At 33.8% G+C, this 16331-nt stretch overlaps 2 protein-coding genes across 5 annotated transcripts; both read right to left on the minus strand.

Moving 5' to 3' along the window:
* Positions 1-1693: 1693 nt before the first annotated feature.
* Positions 1694-11647, minus strand: LOC135837404 (uncharacterized). Of its 3 annotated transcripts, none has more exons than XR_010557182.1 (7): positions 11368-11647; positions 6120-6186; positions 5734-6033; positions 3225-5618; positions 2703-2772; positions 2257-2565; positions 1694-2163 (listed from the first exon to the last, which is right to left on the minus strand). XR_010557182.1 is itself a non-coding variant. In XM_065352665.1 (7 exons), the coding sequence occupies exons 4-7, from the start codon at positions 3288-3290 to the stop codon at positions 1880-1882; spliced, it is 729 nt and encodes a 242-aa protein (XP_065208737.1). In that variant the 5' UTR covers positions 3291-5618; positions 5734-6033; positions 6120-6186; positions 11368-11534; the 3' UTR covers positions 1694-1879. The 3 variants fall into 3 exon arrangements, 1 of the variants encoding a protein (XP_065208737.1); XM_065352665.1 differs by having other exon boundaries at positions 11368-11534; XR_010557183.1 differs by lacking the exon at positions 2703-2772.
* A 985-nt stretch (positions 11648-12632) lies between these two features.
* Positions 12633-16008, minus strand: LOC135837441 (uncharacterized). 2 transcript variants are annotated; one of them, XM_065352710.1, is made up of 6 exons: positions 15207-16008; positions 14764-14899; positions 14394-14502; positions 13989-14294; positions 13738-13884; positions 12633-13199 (listed from the first exon to the last, which is right to left on the minus strand). In XM_065352710.1, the coding sequence occupies exons 2-5, from the start codon at positions 14863-14865 to the stop codon at positions 13751-13753; spliced, it is 651 nt and encodes a 216-aa protein (XP_065208782.1). In that variant the 5' UTR covers positions 14866-14899; positions 15207-16008; the 3' UTR covers positions 12633-13199; positions 13738-13750. The 2 variants fall into 2 exon arrangements, with proteins under 2 accessions (XP_065208782.1, XP_065208781.1); XM_065352709.1 differs by having other exon boundaries at positions 12633-13884.
* Between the last annotated feature and the right edge of the window lie 323 nt (positions 16009-16331).

Here is a 16331-nt window from a genome sequence, read left to right on the forward strand (position 1 = left end):
ATTTTCCATTGAATTATTTTACTTTTTTTGAAAATTCATTATGTTAAAAAAAGGTTTTCATTTTCCCAATTCCATTACATTAGCAAGAACCTTGAGAAAGTGAAAATAAAATCAAAAATTGAAATAATACAATTATATTTTCGACATTATTTTGTTTGCTTGAAAAAAATCTTGAGATGTTTGAAGACATTAGAAAGTCGAAAAATCTAAGTATACAATTTTGCCTTGCCCACCCCCCAACCCCCTGAAAAATGCCAAGTGTTTAAAAAATATCTTGCTGGACACCCTGTTAAAATTTTCTGAAAGTATTTTTTTTGTCAAAAAAACTACTACTTAGGTACTTTTTTTGTAAAAACTGTAAAAAAAGAACCATGTCTTGTCAGAATTGCCTTAAAAAATCGATTTTTTGTCAAAATTACTCAGAATTCCTGCTTTTTTTTTGTCAAAGTTGCAAAAAAATCAATTTTTTAAAATCAAAATTACCAAAAATTTCAACAGTATAAAAGACTTGTGTTTTGTCTAAATTGCAAAAAAAAACTTTTGTGGTCAAAGTTTTCAAAAAGTTCTCATTTCTTATCAAAATTTTCTTAAAAAATGAATTTTTTTCAATCAAAATCATCATAAAATTGTATCTTTTTCATTCTCCAAAGTCTATTTTTTTGCAAAAACTGTAAAAACAAACATTTTGTGTCTAAATTGTACCAAATTTTTTTTTGTCAAAATTGCCCAAAACTCTAGTTTTTTTGCCAAAATTAAAAAAAAACGACGTGACCTTTTTTTGTCGTAAAATTTGCATAAAAATTTGGCGTTTTGTTTTCGAAACATCTTCATGAAAATTGTAGAAAAGACTCGTTTTTTTGTCAAAATTAGGTAAAAATTTCAATTTTTTTTTGCTAAAGTTGTGAGAAATTATTATTTACATAGGTAGAAAAACCTACTCGTATACTGAAATTCGATAGAAAACCAGTCAATTTCTCAAGAAATTAATTTAAAGATTGTGAAAAAATCAAAAAAGCATTGAAAAAATTTCAAAATTGCGCAAAAAATGGATCAATTCTAAAAGAAAGTTATAGTAGAAGATTTTGATTTTTTTGTCGAAATTTGAACTCATTTTGATAAGACTTAGTTATGGAACATTTTTCAAAAACTCCAAAAAAAATTATGAAATTTTGGACTTGAAATCTTCAAAATGCTCGAAAAACGTTTTCGTCCAAATATTCAAATTTCTCGCGAAATTTTAATCCATTTTGCTAGGTGGTGAGGTCACTTGAATAATAATTATTCTACCACAGTTTATTTTTACTCATGATGTTAAGGGGAGGGGAAGAGGTGAAGTTTGAATTCGACTAAGTACGCCTTATCGTGCCAGCTGTTTTTTGCGAGCTTCGGTTTAATTGAAGTGGATCGAACAATTTTTTGGGGTCTTATTTCTTTATTTAAAATGTAAATTTCCCCCCAAAAAATTATTTCAATTTGTGTGACAGTTTTTAAGTGCGTAGGTAATTGAAACACGAAATTCAATCCTATAAATTTTTAAAGCTCTCGTGGATATCAGTCCTGTTCTTCTCGAGCAACATGGCATCCATTTCTCAAAATACTGTCCCCTACCAAAAATGTGTGCTTGGAACCTGGTCTGAATCAAATATTCAATGATATATGTTCAATCGAAATTGAAAATGAGTTCAACTTCGAATCGAAAAAAAAAATGTTTATTAAAATAGGTAACTTTGTAAAAAAAAAAAATATCACATACAAACAATAACAACAATCGAAACAATAACGAGGTGAAAATTCATTATGAACGATTTAAATATCCATTCAGGTAATAAAAAAAGGAACTAAACGTATTAAACGTAAAGTAGGTATTTAAAATAGGTAATCATTTACTTAAATTCGACGATATTGACTCAAATTTTTGTCTCTCATCGTTATAAATTTTCTCAGCAATAACACTATAAGGAGGTGGCATCGCTGATTCCATTACACATTGATCGTACGATGGAGGAGGTGCTGACGGAGTGGTTTGCCCACAAGGAGCATGTTGTTCGACATCGACATCATCGTCATTTATCAGATGTACATCACTCGATACTCGTTGTCGTATTTCTTTGACGAAAGTACCTCCCAAACGCACCATTATAATGGTCACACTTAGTTTGAAAACTGCAACATACGAGTAATTCAAAAACGACTTGATCACAAAATTTCCAACAATTTTACCAATGAAATGAAATTTTAAACCATCAATAAACTGACCAAAATAGAAAAATAATACGGCGCTAGCGAGATGATAGAAAGAATTAAGGGGTGTTGTATTCATCCTACATGAGCCACTGCAGGTTTTCATTTTCCAAACCTTTTCCAATTTTTGTTTGCTGAGTACATCGTCTGTGATCAAAGCAGTGAATATCAAGTCGAGGAGCAGAGTCAGAATAGTGAGACCAAAAGTCCAAAACTTGAGCAAGATCATTATAGTAGAGGTGTATTGTTTAACGAGCTTAATTGCCAATATCGACAGAATCGTTTGGAATAGAATTAGGCTCTTTTCCATTTTGAAATCATCGCCTGTAAATAAATATGACAAAGAAAAACGTGCTGTGAATTTCAAGTAGCAAGATATACGCGGTATCGATTAAGTACCTAGTCTTATGTGTGTTTTATCAGTATCGCGATTAAGTTGGCGAGAGTTTAATCGAGCTTACCTGAAAGTATTTTATTTGCTGCTCTATTGTAACTTAATGATACGAGTGTCAAGTTTAAGCAATTCAGAACCTAAAAAAAAAAAAAAAAAAAATTTAGAATTTTCTAAGATTATTATATATTTGAAAACGTAATGAAAATAGAAGAGTTGTCTGGAGTCTGTTATAAAATATTGATTGAAAAAGAGCTCAATAAATTCTGTAAAATATTTTAAAAATTGGAAAAATTGCAAAAATATTCATTCATTAATTCAATTAAACGAGTCTTTCGTTGAAATTTTGAAAAAAAAATCAAAGAAATGAAGAAGTGAACTTCTGAAATTATTTTCAACGTTTGGATGAATGATTTTTTGCTGGATATTGGAAAAATTTGACACCATTGGTTTTAATTTTTTGCATTTTTTATGACAATAGCATTTTCATACGTTGAAAAAATCCCCCTTCTGCATATCAACCCCTTTGCTGCCAATCATTCGAAATTTAAACTAAATAGGTACTGATACTCATATTAATTTAATTACTTACCACAGTAATGCAAAGCATAATCACGCACGTTGTCGAAATTGAATGCACAAAGTAGCCGGCCCACATCTTTTCAACGCCACTGTTAAACACTTACTCACCAGACAAATCGCAAGAAGAGTGTATAACATCGTTATTAGCGTGAACCGTGTTGAAAAACATTTACAAAAATAAAATCTATCGAGTGTTGGTTTTTCCTACACAAGCATCAACACATGCTGGCAGAATTGGGCGAGTTGTTACCTCCCGTCGCGATAAAATATCGCGCCAATTAATAAACCTCTTAATTCGTTTATCTTTTCTTAGACGAGCATGAGCCTTATAAAGTTAAACAGAGATAGAGATAAGTAGGTATTTGAAGGGGCAGGTTTCCTCAAGTGTTTAAATTTTGTACTCGCTTATACATATTGATAGAGGTGTCAGTGAAATTCAGTTTATATGAAAATAAGTAATTGAAGTTGTCGTTTTAAAAAACATCTCATAAGACCCTGAACATGAATGTGCCTTGAGTTTATGCCTTCATTTTGTGTCTTCCAATGAGAGCTCAGGAGTTGGAAAGAGTTGAATCAAAAAAATTAGAACATATTCGTCTTCAGCACTTCAAAAACATACAATATTCAATATATCGCATTACTTTTTCATTTTTTTTTTTTGAAAATTGGCCCGAATGAAGGGAGTAAAGGGCATGGGAGGGGTCAGATCAAAAAAATAAGGCCATATTCGATTTTGTCACCTTCAAAAACATACTATTCGATATGTCGCATGACTTTTTCATTTTTTTGATTATCAACCCGAATGGAGGGGGTATGGGGGGGAGCTCAGATCGAAAAAATGAGGTCGTATTTGTATTCAGGACCTTCAAAAACATGCGAATCAATATATCGCATTATTTTTTCATTTTTTTTTTTTTTTTTGAAAATTGACCCGAATGAGGGGGGTGAAGGGCGTGGGGGGGGGTCAGATCAAAAAAATAAGGCCATATTCGAATTTGACACCTTCAAAAACATACTATTCGATATGTCGCATGAATTTTTCATTTTTTTTGAAAATTGGCCCGAATGAAGGAGGTGAAGGGCGTGGGAGGGGTCAGATCAAAAAAATAAGGCCATATTCGATTTTGGCCACTCTAAAAATATACCATTCGATATGTCGCATGACTTTAAAAGTTTTCTGAATATCAATCCGAATGGAAGGGTCATCCCGTGGGGGGGGGGAGTCACATTGAAACGACAATGTTGTATTTGTATTTTGAATTTCGAAAAACATACTATTCGATAAGTCACATGGCTTTTTCACTTTTTTTTTAGGACATCAACCCGAATGAAAGGGCCATCAAAGGGGGGGGGGGTGAGTGAGAGGCATAAAATTGATAAAATGAGGCTATCTTTTTATGTTCAAGACTACCTATCGCTTCAATAGGTACATTGCATGATTTCATGATCATGATTCATGAGTATTATTCAGGTTTTTACCCCAATTAAAGGGGTATAGGAGCGTGGGAGGGGTCGAATCAAAAAAATAAGGTCATATTTTTGTAATCAGTATCTTCGTAAATTCACTACCTAGTTGATATGTGTCATGATTTCGAAATTTTTTTACTTATTTGCCCAAAAAGTGGGTGGGGTAAGGAGGGTTTATTTTAAACCCCATATTTTTCAAATCAGCGCCAACAGTTTTGTCGATGGTACTTCAGGAGTCATGAATTTTGCTCGAAACGCACTTGAACATTTTTTTAAAAGCCCATAAAATGAAAAAAAATAAACAAATGAAAAGTTTGTTCAATTCATTTTTTTGTTTGGGGGGGGGGGGGTATTTTTATGCGGTGAAAATGTGAAAAATAGGTCATGAAAAAGGTCATGATTTTTTGTATGAAAGTTTTTTTGGACATCCTGTACTTCTTAGTTCTTTTAAAATTTTAAATCACGGAAAATTAAATTTTTAAGCATGTCACTCCTTTCTTTAGCCTTTTTTCCGACGTTTTCCTATTCCCTCGTTAAACTTTAGGCATCAAAAAAAAATCATAAAACACAATTTTCTATAAATTTTGAATTCTTAAGGTGTTTGCTAATAACGACGAATATGGAGGTGGGTTTTCCCTATCTGTTACACATTCAAAATATGGAGGAGGGGGTCTAGGAGGAGTGGGACTCATAGTAAGAGGAATTTCCACATCTATTACATTTTCAGAGTATGGGGGAGGCGGGCTAGGAGGAAGGGGGCTCGGAGGAGGAAAAGCGAGGCGAGAAAGACGAAGAGGACGAGTAGGAAGAGGAGTAAGTGCAACAGTTACTCGCTCACTAGAAGAATTATCTTCGATATCGTCTTCATTTGTAGTACTCCTGCACGAGCCCACAATTCCAAATTCCAATATTACAATGGCGGTGTATAATTTGAAAACTGCAACATAATTCACGGAATTTAAATAGGTACATATTACGTGAGATGATTGTCGAAGTATTTAAAACAATTCCCATACGAAATCAGCGTAAAAACAATACCTATTACATCTTACCGAAATAGCAAAGTAACACGAAGAATACGAAAAAATACACAGAATGGGGTGCAATCGCAGTAGTAGTAGGTTCTCTTCTGTCCCAAATTCTATCCAATTTTCGGTCAACGAGTAAATTGAGTGCGATTTTAAAAGTGCTACTTAGATCGAAAAGTAGCAATTCGATGACTGCTACGAATACACAGAATTGTGAAATCATCTTCCCAACGGTGGTATAATGTTTGAAACAGACAACAGCGGCGAATAGCAATAGGATCGATTCCGATAGAATGAGTAATATCTCCGTTATAAAATCATCACCTGAATAAACAAAAAGTATTAGTATGTAGTATGAATTTGAGTGTCTCCTTCAAGTGAATTACTATTTCAATTTTAAACAAATTTACCGAAAATTAATTCGTTGCCTTGCAAATCCCATTGTAAAACAAAGCACATTAGTACAGTATTTATCACCTGTAAACACGAAGAAATTATCGTATAAAATAATAATTCCCCTAATAATTAAATTATCTGCTCGTATGTTTGGGAAAAATGAGACTTCCAAAATGTCGTTGAAGGCTTCGAAACGACTGAAAACTACCTTCAGTCGACTCATCAAGTAGAAAATACGAGAATATAAATTTGATTTCAGATTTCTGCATCAGTTGCATACATTTTTTTGGAAATTTTCGTTTTCAAAAATCGGCAGGAGTCTCTAAAATAGCTCAAAACTGCTGGTAATTGTTTCCATTTAATAGGAGGGTGAGGGGAGCTCAAAAATATGATGCAGACCAAATTTCAAATTTTTGTGTAAAGGGTACCCCCGGATAAGATAGGCAAAATGCCCTTAACCTCAGATTTCGATGAAACTCGCAGGGCATGCTTAGTACCCCCAAAAAATAATTTTGGGCCCATAGCCCGCTTCCCACCCCACCCCCCTCAGCCAGGGGGGCCAAAAAACGCGTTTTTCAGGGGAAAAATTCTGTATCAGCGCGTAATTAAGATAAATTGATTCTGTAAACGAATATAGTTAGAGGATACATGGGCGTACCTCCCTGAATTTTTTCAGAATTTTTCATCGTATGGGGGGAGAAGGGGGGACAAAAGAAAACTTTAAATCGACATTACTCCGGAACGAAAAAACATACCAAAACGATTTTTTCGTCAAATATGTATCTTTAGGTCTACTTTCTATAGAAGTCATCACCCGGCCATTTGGAGTGGTGGGTCAAGCTCAAAAGCTCAAAAAACTCTCAAAAAACCACGTTTTTTGAGTTTTTCTCCAAAAATAATTGAAGAGAACCAAGTTGTTCAGCGTGAAATTTTACCTCAGAATTGTGTATTTGAAAATTCATTTACACCGCGTGATCGTAAAACTACATGCGCAGAAGTATTTGTGCTTACATCAAGATAGCTGAAAGGGCATTCCTGGGTAAAATAGGTGAAATGCCCCTATCCTCGGATTTCTGAAATTTTGATGAAACATTGTTGGGTACCATAAAAAAAAATCTCGGAGCCAAAAAATTCTCCCCCCACCCCCTTCCTTGCTCATAATAGCGAAAAAAGGGCATTTTTCGGGGAGAAAAAAATCCATGCTTCAACGAGTTTTGAAAAAAAATCTGTATTCACTCAAAATATATGGAGGAGATATGATTCTAGCAACTTGAATTTTTTTCAAAAATTGTTGGCCCCCCAGGGGAGAGATATTGACAAAAGAAAATTTGAAACCACCGTATCTCCGAACCTAATTCAAGCACCTGAAATTTTTTTCAGAAATGTATCTGCATGAGTAAGTACTATAATTGGTATTTTTTTCAAATTTTCCCTCCAGGTAGGCCATCTACAAAAACTCAAAAAACACTCAAAATTGTGTTTTTTGTGTCACGGCACCACCAAAAAAAGCGATCCATAATTCTGGATGCTGGTCTCCAAAAACAATAAAAAACCAACTAACTTCCTTAAGGTCATTCTCATTTTTTGATGAAAAATGGTCAACTTTGGGCGGGGATTGTGCCAAAATTGAACGGATTTTTCTAGGGTTTTGTCGAGATATTTTTGATTTAGGACATTTAATGGCTATAATAGGGAATTGGATGGAGGTACTTTAGATGCTCACATCTCTGTTGGGAAAGCCAAATTAGAAAATATGGCTACATACCCTCGATTTCATAGATGAAATATCAGTATTGGTGAAAAAAAATTGGAAGAATTTAAAAAATTCACGCAGAAATCCCCGTCTGAAGTTTAGATGGGAGCGGGTCGCGGGACATATGCACCACTAAATAAGTTCAATCGATTACACGCAGTCTTACGAATGAATGATGAAAATAACGAACAAATCGGTTTCATATTTTGACCCGTTGTCGAATTAGAACGCTCTCCGTAGAGTATACCCTTCAACTCCAATTTTTTGGCCATAGGCACCCCCTCTCCAAATTTTAGGGCGAAAGTAGACTGACAATATGGGTATCATTATCATATGAACCGAACTCGCTGAACACGAATATGAAGTTTGATTTGGAGTTGGACCCCCTCCTAACGGCCAAATTGGGGAGAGGGGTTGCCCAAAAATTAGAGTTTTTGTGAAAAATGCTTCATTATAGCGCTATTTACGCTATGCAACTTCTTAATCAAGGTTTTCTTGAAGTATGTACAAGTAGCCTATTTTTCAAGTACATTGTATCTAACTCAAAACTATCAGAAAGGTTTCTTTTTGGTGCCGATGATTAAATTTTTATGTGAGTTACCAAGTACATTGAAAACATCATAGGTATACCTACCTACGTACTTGTACTATGTAGTAGATTGGGTAGATCACGAAAAAAAAAAGAAAAAAAAACTGTGGATTTTTACCAATTTCAGCAAAAACCGTCATTTTGAATTGAAAGTTGTACAGAAAAATTCTGGCTCCAGAAGTGCCCCTGAAGGGAAAACATGTGCCCTCAAAGTGGGTGTATTTTCGAAAAAACCGTGTATTTTTTTCACTGTAGCCCCTGTACCCAATTTGTTTTGAGAAAAATGACGATCGAACCAGTCCTAAATGAATATATTTGAGATTCTGCGTCCATTCTATGCAATTATTTTAAATTGTTTTTGTCAATTTTCGAAAAATCAACAAAAATTTAGGAATTTTTGCCATCTTTATCAATTTTTTGAAAACTAAAATATTGCCATCACTGCGTTCCAAAATATTTCCTCAGTTTCAGAAATAGATATATTTATTATCTTTCAATATTTTTTTGTCATTATAGCGAAACTTTTGCGAAGAAAATATTTTCAAAACACCAACTACTAATACCCCCCTCCCCAAAAAAAATTTACTTTTCAATTGCTCAGTAGAAACCTAAAAGTGGCCTTGGATTTTGATGGCAATAGCATAGATTGACGCAGAATCTCAAATACCTATGTACTTTCATTATGCTGTCTCCTCCATATATTTTGAGTGAATACAGATTTTTTTTCAAAACTCGTTGAAGCATGGATTTTTTTCTCCCCGAAAAAGGCCCTTTTTTCGCTATTATGAGCAAGGAAGGGGGTGGGGGGAGAATTTTTTGGCTCCGAGATTTTTTTTTATGGTACCCAACAATGTTTCATCAAAATTTCAGAAATCCGAGGATAGGGGCATTTCACCTATTTTACCCAGGAATGCCCTTTCAGCTATCTTGATGTAAGCACAAATACTTCTGCGCATGTAGTTTTACGATCACGCGGTGTAAATGAATTTTCAAATACGCAATTCTGAGGTAAAATTTCACGCTGAACAACTTGGTTCTCTTCAATTATTTTTGGAGAAAAACTCAAAAAACGTGGTTTTTGAGAGTTTTTTGAGCTTTTGAGCTTGACCCACCACTCCAAATGGCCGGGTGATGACTTCTATAGAAAGTAGACCTAAAGATACATATTTGACGAAAAAATCGTTTTGGTATGTTTTTTCGTTCCGGAGTAATGTCGATTTAAAGTTTTCTTTTGTCCTCCCTTCTCCCCCCATACGATGAAAAATTCTGAAAAAATTCAGGGAGGTACGCCCATGTATCCTCTAACTATATTCGTTTACAGAAACAATTTATCTTAATTACGCGCTGATACAGAATTTTTCCCCTGAAAAACGCGTTTTTTGGCCCCCCTGGCTGAGGGGGGTGGGGTGGGAAGCGGGCTATGGGCCCAAAATTATTTTTTGGGGGTACTAAGCATGCCCTGCGAGTTTCATCGAAATCTGAGGTTAAGTGCATTTTGCCTATCTTATCCGGGGGTACCCTTTGATGAAATTTTCATTTTTTACGTTTTTTAACCCAAATTTGATTTTTAACGAGCTTCAGTAATAGCCAAAGTTTTTCGAAAAAATTACTTCAGAATGCAAACCCCGCTTTTTTTGCATATTTCACAACAAATTATCTTCCTCAAAGGGGGCAGCGACTGCCCCTTTCACCCTTCTATTTCGGCCAGGTCCCTGTTGATGGACTATTGCGGTATTATTAAGAGTTACATTTTGTGCCATATATGAATCTAATTTTAGAGAATTGAATTAATTTTTTTCCTATAAATAATAATCATAAAAATATATATATTATTTAAATTGGGGCCCCTCGAGATTTGGCAGGTTAATCCGTCCCAGACTGATAACAGAAATACGTAAAAAAATTCAACGCATGCATATTTACAAAATATTATTCAAGGAAGGGGGTATGGAGAGGAACCAGACCGGTTTCATAAACGCAGCTGCACCTGCGTCATTTCCGTTAAATTTCTCGTATTATTACATATTAAATTTTGAAGAAAAAAAATCGTATTTTCATAGAATCAGAACCCGATTGCATTGGGTATATTTTTTCCTATCCTTGGGAGGGGGGGGGGTGAACTTTTTCGAAAATCAATAGCTCAGAACTTTGGGGTGTCCTGAAAACTGAATGAAGGGTTCCAAGACAAAATAAATTAGCGCTAAAGTTTTAGAAAATTGAATTTTCACTCATCTGCACCACATTAGTTTCTTTTTCTAGAGGGCTCTATTCTTGAGATAGGTAAATTCTTGCAAAAATTATCAATTTTGACATAATGGGGATTTTTAAAATTTTGAAGTGTTCTAGAGGTTGAAGGAAGGATTTTACTAGAAAAATGATGAGAACTGCAGCTGCGAAAAATTGAATTTCTAATTGATTTTTCTTCAAATTTTAGAATTTGAAATTTAATACTGGAAACTTTAAAGAGGCCTTGAAGGCTGATCAATAAGTTTTGTAAAAAAAAATAATAAGAACCAAAATTGTCCAAAATAGATTTTCAATCATTTACATGGTATCAATTTTTTTCTGGAGGCACCATTTTTCGAGATACCTATTGCAAAAAAAAAACACAATTTCTGAAATTTGAAATCGGACGCCGGAAACTGGGGCAAACATTCATAATAAAATTCAGATAGATTCGTAACATTTTAACATTTTATTCTAGTCTTCACGTCATTTTTTCTAATTTATTTAAATTTCTTATCAGGTCAAAAAATTGAGCAACCAGACTAAAAAATATGAAAAGTAACTTAATTAAAATTTCTCCCTCAAATTATTCAATTTCAGTGTTGCTAAATTCTTCACAGAGTGCAATTAGTGAGAATAAAAAGTGATTAGTATATGCTCGTAAATGATTGAAAATAATGTACTGGTTACTTACAACAGTGGTATAAAGTACAGCTGTTGCACAAACTGAATCAATCGGAAAACTGCAGTAACAGTTGGACTTCATTTTGAAACGCAATCGTTACTATAGAGAAAGACATGCATTCGCGAACGAAACTTGGCCGAAAAATAATTGGCGTAAACTTATGTTATGACATCTCAGCTCGTACTACCTGTTCATATTCAGCTACAGAGTTGTTTTATCGCTTTTTATATGTGATATTTCTCACGTGTTCGAATAAGTATGTACTATGTAGCCAAAGAAGTGGATGCATTTTCTTGTAAGACGAACCAGTTGCATTATTGCTATTCTTAGTACGAGTTGGTATCGCTTAGGTTTAATTTTGTGGAACTAAGCGTAATTTTCCACGGACCTGGGACTCGGGTTTCTTACGTGAAAGGCTGAAGTTGATTAATGAATTATTAAACGTAGGTAGGTACGTATTGGACTTGGAAAATTCGTGGATAAATTTTCATTTTAATGTTATTTCTGTGAAAGGAGTTGATTCGTAAAATTATGATCAAACAGATAAAAATCATGCATAGATTTGTGAACTATAGGGTTACGAATTTTTTCCTGAAATAATCAAAGGAGAAAATTTCCACTTTGAGATGTCAGAAATGAATTTGTAAAAATGGGGCCAAAATTGATCGTAAGGATCAGGAAGACGATTAATTCGAGTTCGTAAGTGCTGAATTTCATGTTTGCTCTTTTTACTCGCTATACAATTTTTTCGAAACTGGGAAGTAAAAAATTGGCTCGAGACTCGAGTTTTTTTTATGGAAAACACGGTTTTGAATGTTTGAAAAATTCACCAAAAATCAAAAAGTTGAATTCAAATTCAGTGGCTGAAATTTGGATTGGTGGTGTATTTTTAGATGTTCTTTTGATGTTTCCTGTTCCTGTACAAACATTTTTCTGCTAGATAGGATAGGTAGGTGCCTATCTTCATCTCTGGTAGAGTTTTACGAATTTCATAGAAAGTACAAAATTACAAAATTATGTAGATTTTTACGTGAACAAATTTTTATACTTGGTAAATTGTATTACAAAATAATATGATTTGTTAAAATACATTAATTAATGTTGTATTTTTTTTTTCTTTTTGATTTCAGGTGAGTGGATATTTTTTAAAATCAGAGTTAGGTATACTGTTAGAATGTGCAGTATTGTGTAGCAACCCCAAGCAATATTAAGAAAATCAGTTCGGTGAGTCATTTTAATATTCAGCGAAATATTTTATTTTTTCTACATATTTATATAAAAAGTATAAAATGTGAAAAAAAATTGAAAAAACAATATAAAAGTGTAAATATTATAGTTTTAAAAAAATACACATAAAACACGTTTTATGAAAAATGGAAAAGAACATCTCGAACATTTAATCCATTCAATTATAAGAGTCCTGAAATTACGAATTTTGCAATCATGTTTCACACAAACATATCAAAAATTAACCGAATGATGAAATCATGAAACCAGTGTGTTTTTTTTTGGTATGTTTGCAAATTGTTCTAATGAAATATACTCGTATTTTGATGCGGTGGTGTAGCTGAACTTTTTAGTACTTTTGTTGGTACTCCTTGTGATACTTATTCAAGTCAGTTTTTATCAGTTCGTCAGAAAAATCTAAGCTGCCAAAGCTGTTTGTTGTCTTCGCCTTCTCGGAACTGGAACTCGTAATGCCAAAGCTTCTAGTCTAGCTCGTTCATCCATGGCTACTAAGTGTTCGTATTCTCTAGGATCAATGTGTAGATCATTTATCCAGTCCTCGCAGTATTCCAATCCGTTCATTAATAAAAACACGCCACATAAGCCGTGGGCAACTGCAACACAAAAATATTAGCAATTGTTTCGGGAAGTGGGGTGTGGGATAGTCGATAGGTTGTAACGATGATCTTGAAAAACTCTTGTCACAGGTCACCTGCCAGCTAATTTTTCATAACAAGATAATATGTATGCCGAGAAAAAAATAAAACCATACAACCATTTCCTAAACATAAAAAATTTTAATTTTCAGCCCAAGAGTAGGTACATATAAAATGCACAAAAAGTAAAAAATAACACCTACATACCTTGATGAACAAAAATACAAAAATGAAAAATTGAGTAGGAACCGTAGGCAAAAAATACATACACATGAAAAAAATTTCATAAAAAAATCTGACTACCTAATAAAAGAAAGTAACATCTTGGACATCAAAATTATTGCTTTATCATGAAAATTAAAAATATCTAAAATTGTGACTTTCGCAATCATGCTTCGCGTAAAAGAATATCAAAAATCGAATCGAGCGATTTTTTTGTAGTATTTTTGCAGTGGTTTCACTATATCTGGCTTTCCTTCACGCGAATTTCTATTACCTATGGAAAAACTCTATGCTGCCAAAGCAGGTGCGAAAGTTGCTTGCCATCTGTACCATCCAGGAGCATTACGTATAACATATATCCACCACCGGAGCTCAACCCATACGACGGAGCCTGCAGAAAAGAACACCATCGATTTGAGCCCTGCAACACAGTTTAAATGCGATTTTATTGCTCGGGAATTTATTTATTTTTTTGCTAAATCAGCGTCAAAATATTAGGAACGTATGTTGAAGAATCTTACATACCTAAATAACTCTCGAATAATATACTATCATTCGATCGTCTACAAAATGAAGCACCATATTTCTCAGCCAGGAAAATATCTGCCAAAGAAATCCTCCTTTCACTGGAAACTAGTGATAACATAATCACAACTTCGGAAAAAGATGACAAAAAAATTACTCCAAAAACTGTGATTTTAAATAAAATCATCTTCGCGGATCTGGATTTTTCGAACCATACAATGGAGACTGCGTATACCAAGAAAGCTGTTTCTAGTTCAAGCTGCAGTTTTCCCACTACTACGACGAGTACATTTATACCACTGGATGCTGAAAACAAAATGTAATGTAAAAGGAAACCTTCGTGGAGCTTTAAATATGTGTGAATTGAAATATTATATGTATATTCTGAATTTTCAACAAACTTACCTGCATCTGCATGATCTTTCTCATCTGCATACAAGTACTTAACATAAGCCATTTCATTGGAAAAAATATTATTGTAGTACTTGATTATGATGGCGCATATGTGTGCCACCTACATGGACAGAGAAATTATAACGAATAATAATTCCTCAAAAATACAGACTATGGAAGGGTTTCTCGTACGTATAAATGGTAAAAGTAAGTATCCATTTGGAACTAATTGTTGAATTACACATAGTTACTTATAATAGGTAGATAGATGGTTGAAATGTGTTTCAATTAAGTATGTATGTATGTATGCATATGTATTTGTGTATTATAATGTTCATTTTCAGTTAAAGTTAACTTCATACCTAGTTAAAGCTGTACTTACAATTATGAGGGCAAACCAGACTCCAATGCATTCGTTAATTTCGTTTATTTCATCTTGGTGGGGCTGTAGCAGTACATCATATATATTTTGAATTTGAGCCATATTCGTGACTTCTTAAAAAAGTATCTGTAAGAATCTGAAAGGACACATATTATGTTTGCTAATATTATACTTCAATATTACAGGTGGTATGAGATTTCGTAAATTTATAACAGAATCCACATCAAGAGTGAGAAAACTGAGGTTCTAGTGTAACATTTTTCATCTCATTACTCGTATTGATTAGATTGATGGACTTTTAATAAGGAAAATAATTTTGCAATTGCCAACTGATCATGAATTGTTATTACCTTAATAAAACGATAAAATATATAACGCTTTGAAAGAAAATCACGAAATTTCCAAACAGGTATTGTTAATAAAAAAAATAAGTAGGTACTTACATTCAACAGGAACAACTCAAAACACTATTATTAACATAGGGCTAACGCAGAACACATTAACCAGTAGATGAGATACATTTTGCGAGAGAAAGAATAAACGAGGAGAAAGATTTGTGAATGCGAAATTGGATGAGTGGGGGTTGCAAATAAGGGTGGTTGTCAGGATCTTTGTTAAGTAAAAAGTAGAATAGAACGATGAAGCGAGAGTAGGAAGAGGGCAGAGGTGAAGCAAGGTAATACTGGATCTCTGGTACGCTTCATCCACTGTCAGTTTCGATGAGTTTGAATTATCTATTCATGAAATGGGGCGTTTCTGTTTGGTTAATTTTTGTGAATTTTTGCCCTAAGAAAAAAATCAAAATTTCACGAAATCGACGCAGGAAGCTGAAATTTGAGATATGCTCTTTTTTTGGCACAAAACGTCACCGAATAAGGTTGGAAAGCCAAAATTCACTCTGCACCTCAAGTTTAACTCGCTGAATCAAGTCGTTTTGGAGCTTCCAACTATTTTCTGGAAATTTTAGTTTTCTAAAAGACGTCATTGAAATTTTAAATTGTCCATATCAACTTTAGCGCGTACAGTTTTTCCAAAATCTGTGTAAGTACTCCAGTTCAGAATTGTATTTTAGCAGTTTACTCGTACACTCGATTTTTGAACGATTTTGGAAAAATTAGGTCACAAATATGAGCACCAATAGCGAACTACGTGCTAGTGTTGATGTATGGAAAGATTTTTTGACGTTTTTTGGAAACCTAGAATTTCCAGAAAGTCGCTGGAGGCTCCATATAACGTCTTGAAACCTTCTCCAGTCGACTTGGCATGTTGAAACTGAGGTGCAGAGTGAATTTTGACTATACAATTTCATTTGCTAGTATTTTGTGAAAATTTCAAGTTTTAAAAAAATCTGCTGGAGGCTCCAAAACTACTCAAAACGGGTCGAAACCGTTTCCAATCGATTTGGTAGGTCAAAAGTAGGGTACAAGCTGAATTTCAGTATTTTAGATCAGTTTGGTAAAAATTTTGATTTTTTTCTCATTTTTCATCCAAATTTGATTTTTAAAAATTCAGCAGAAAGATAGAAAAAATGCACTTGTGTATTTTTATTTGGGCGAGTTGGGATTCCT

The sequence above is a fragment of the Planococcus citri genome, chromosome 2 (assembly GCF_950023065.1).
Source record: "Planococcus citri chromosome 2, ihPlaCitr1.1, whole genome shotgun sequence".
Lineage (NCBI taxonomy): Eukaryota > Metazoa > Arthropoda > Insecta > Hemiptera > Pseudococcidae > Planococcus > Planococcus citri.

Coding starts and splice junctions, on each gene's coding strand:
- LOC135837441 (XM_065352710.1), bottom strand. CDS start 14,865: ATGGCTCAAATTCAAAATATATATGATGTACTGCTACAGCCCCACCAA. Junction 14,503..14,763: donor TCTGGTTTGCCCTCATAATT/GTAAGTACAGCT, acceptor CTGTCCATGTAG/GTGGCACACATATGCGCCAT. Junction 13,885..13,988: donor ATTATTCGAGAGTTATTTAG/GTATGTAAGATT, acceptor ACTGTGTTGCAG/GGCTCAAATCGATGGTGTTC.
- LOC135837404 (XM_065352665.1), bottom strand. CDS start 3,290: ATGTGGGCCGGCTACTTTGTGCATTCAATTTCGACAACGTGCGTGATT. Junction 2,773..3,224: donor TTATGCTTTGCATTACTGTG/GTAAGTAATTAA, acceptor TTTTTTTTTTAG/GTTCTGAATTGCTTAAACTT. Junction 2,164..2,256: donor CGTATTATTTTTCTATTTTG/GTCAGTTTATTG, acceptor CGTATGTTGCAG/TTTTCAAACTAAGTGTGACC.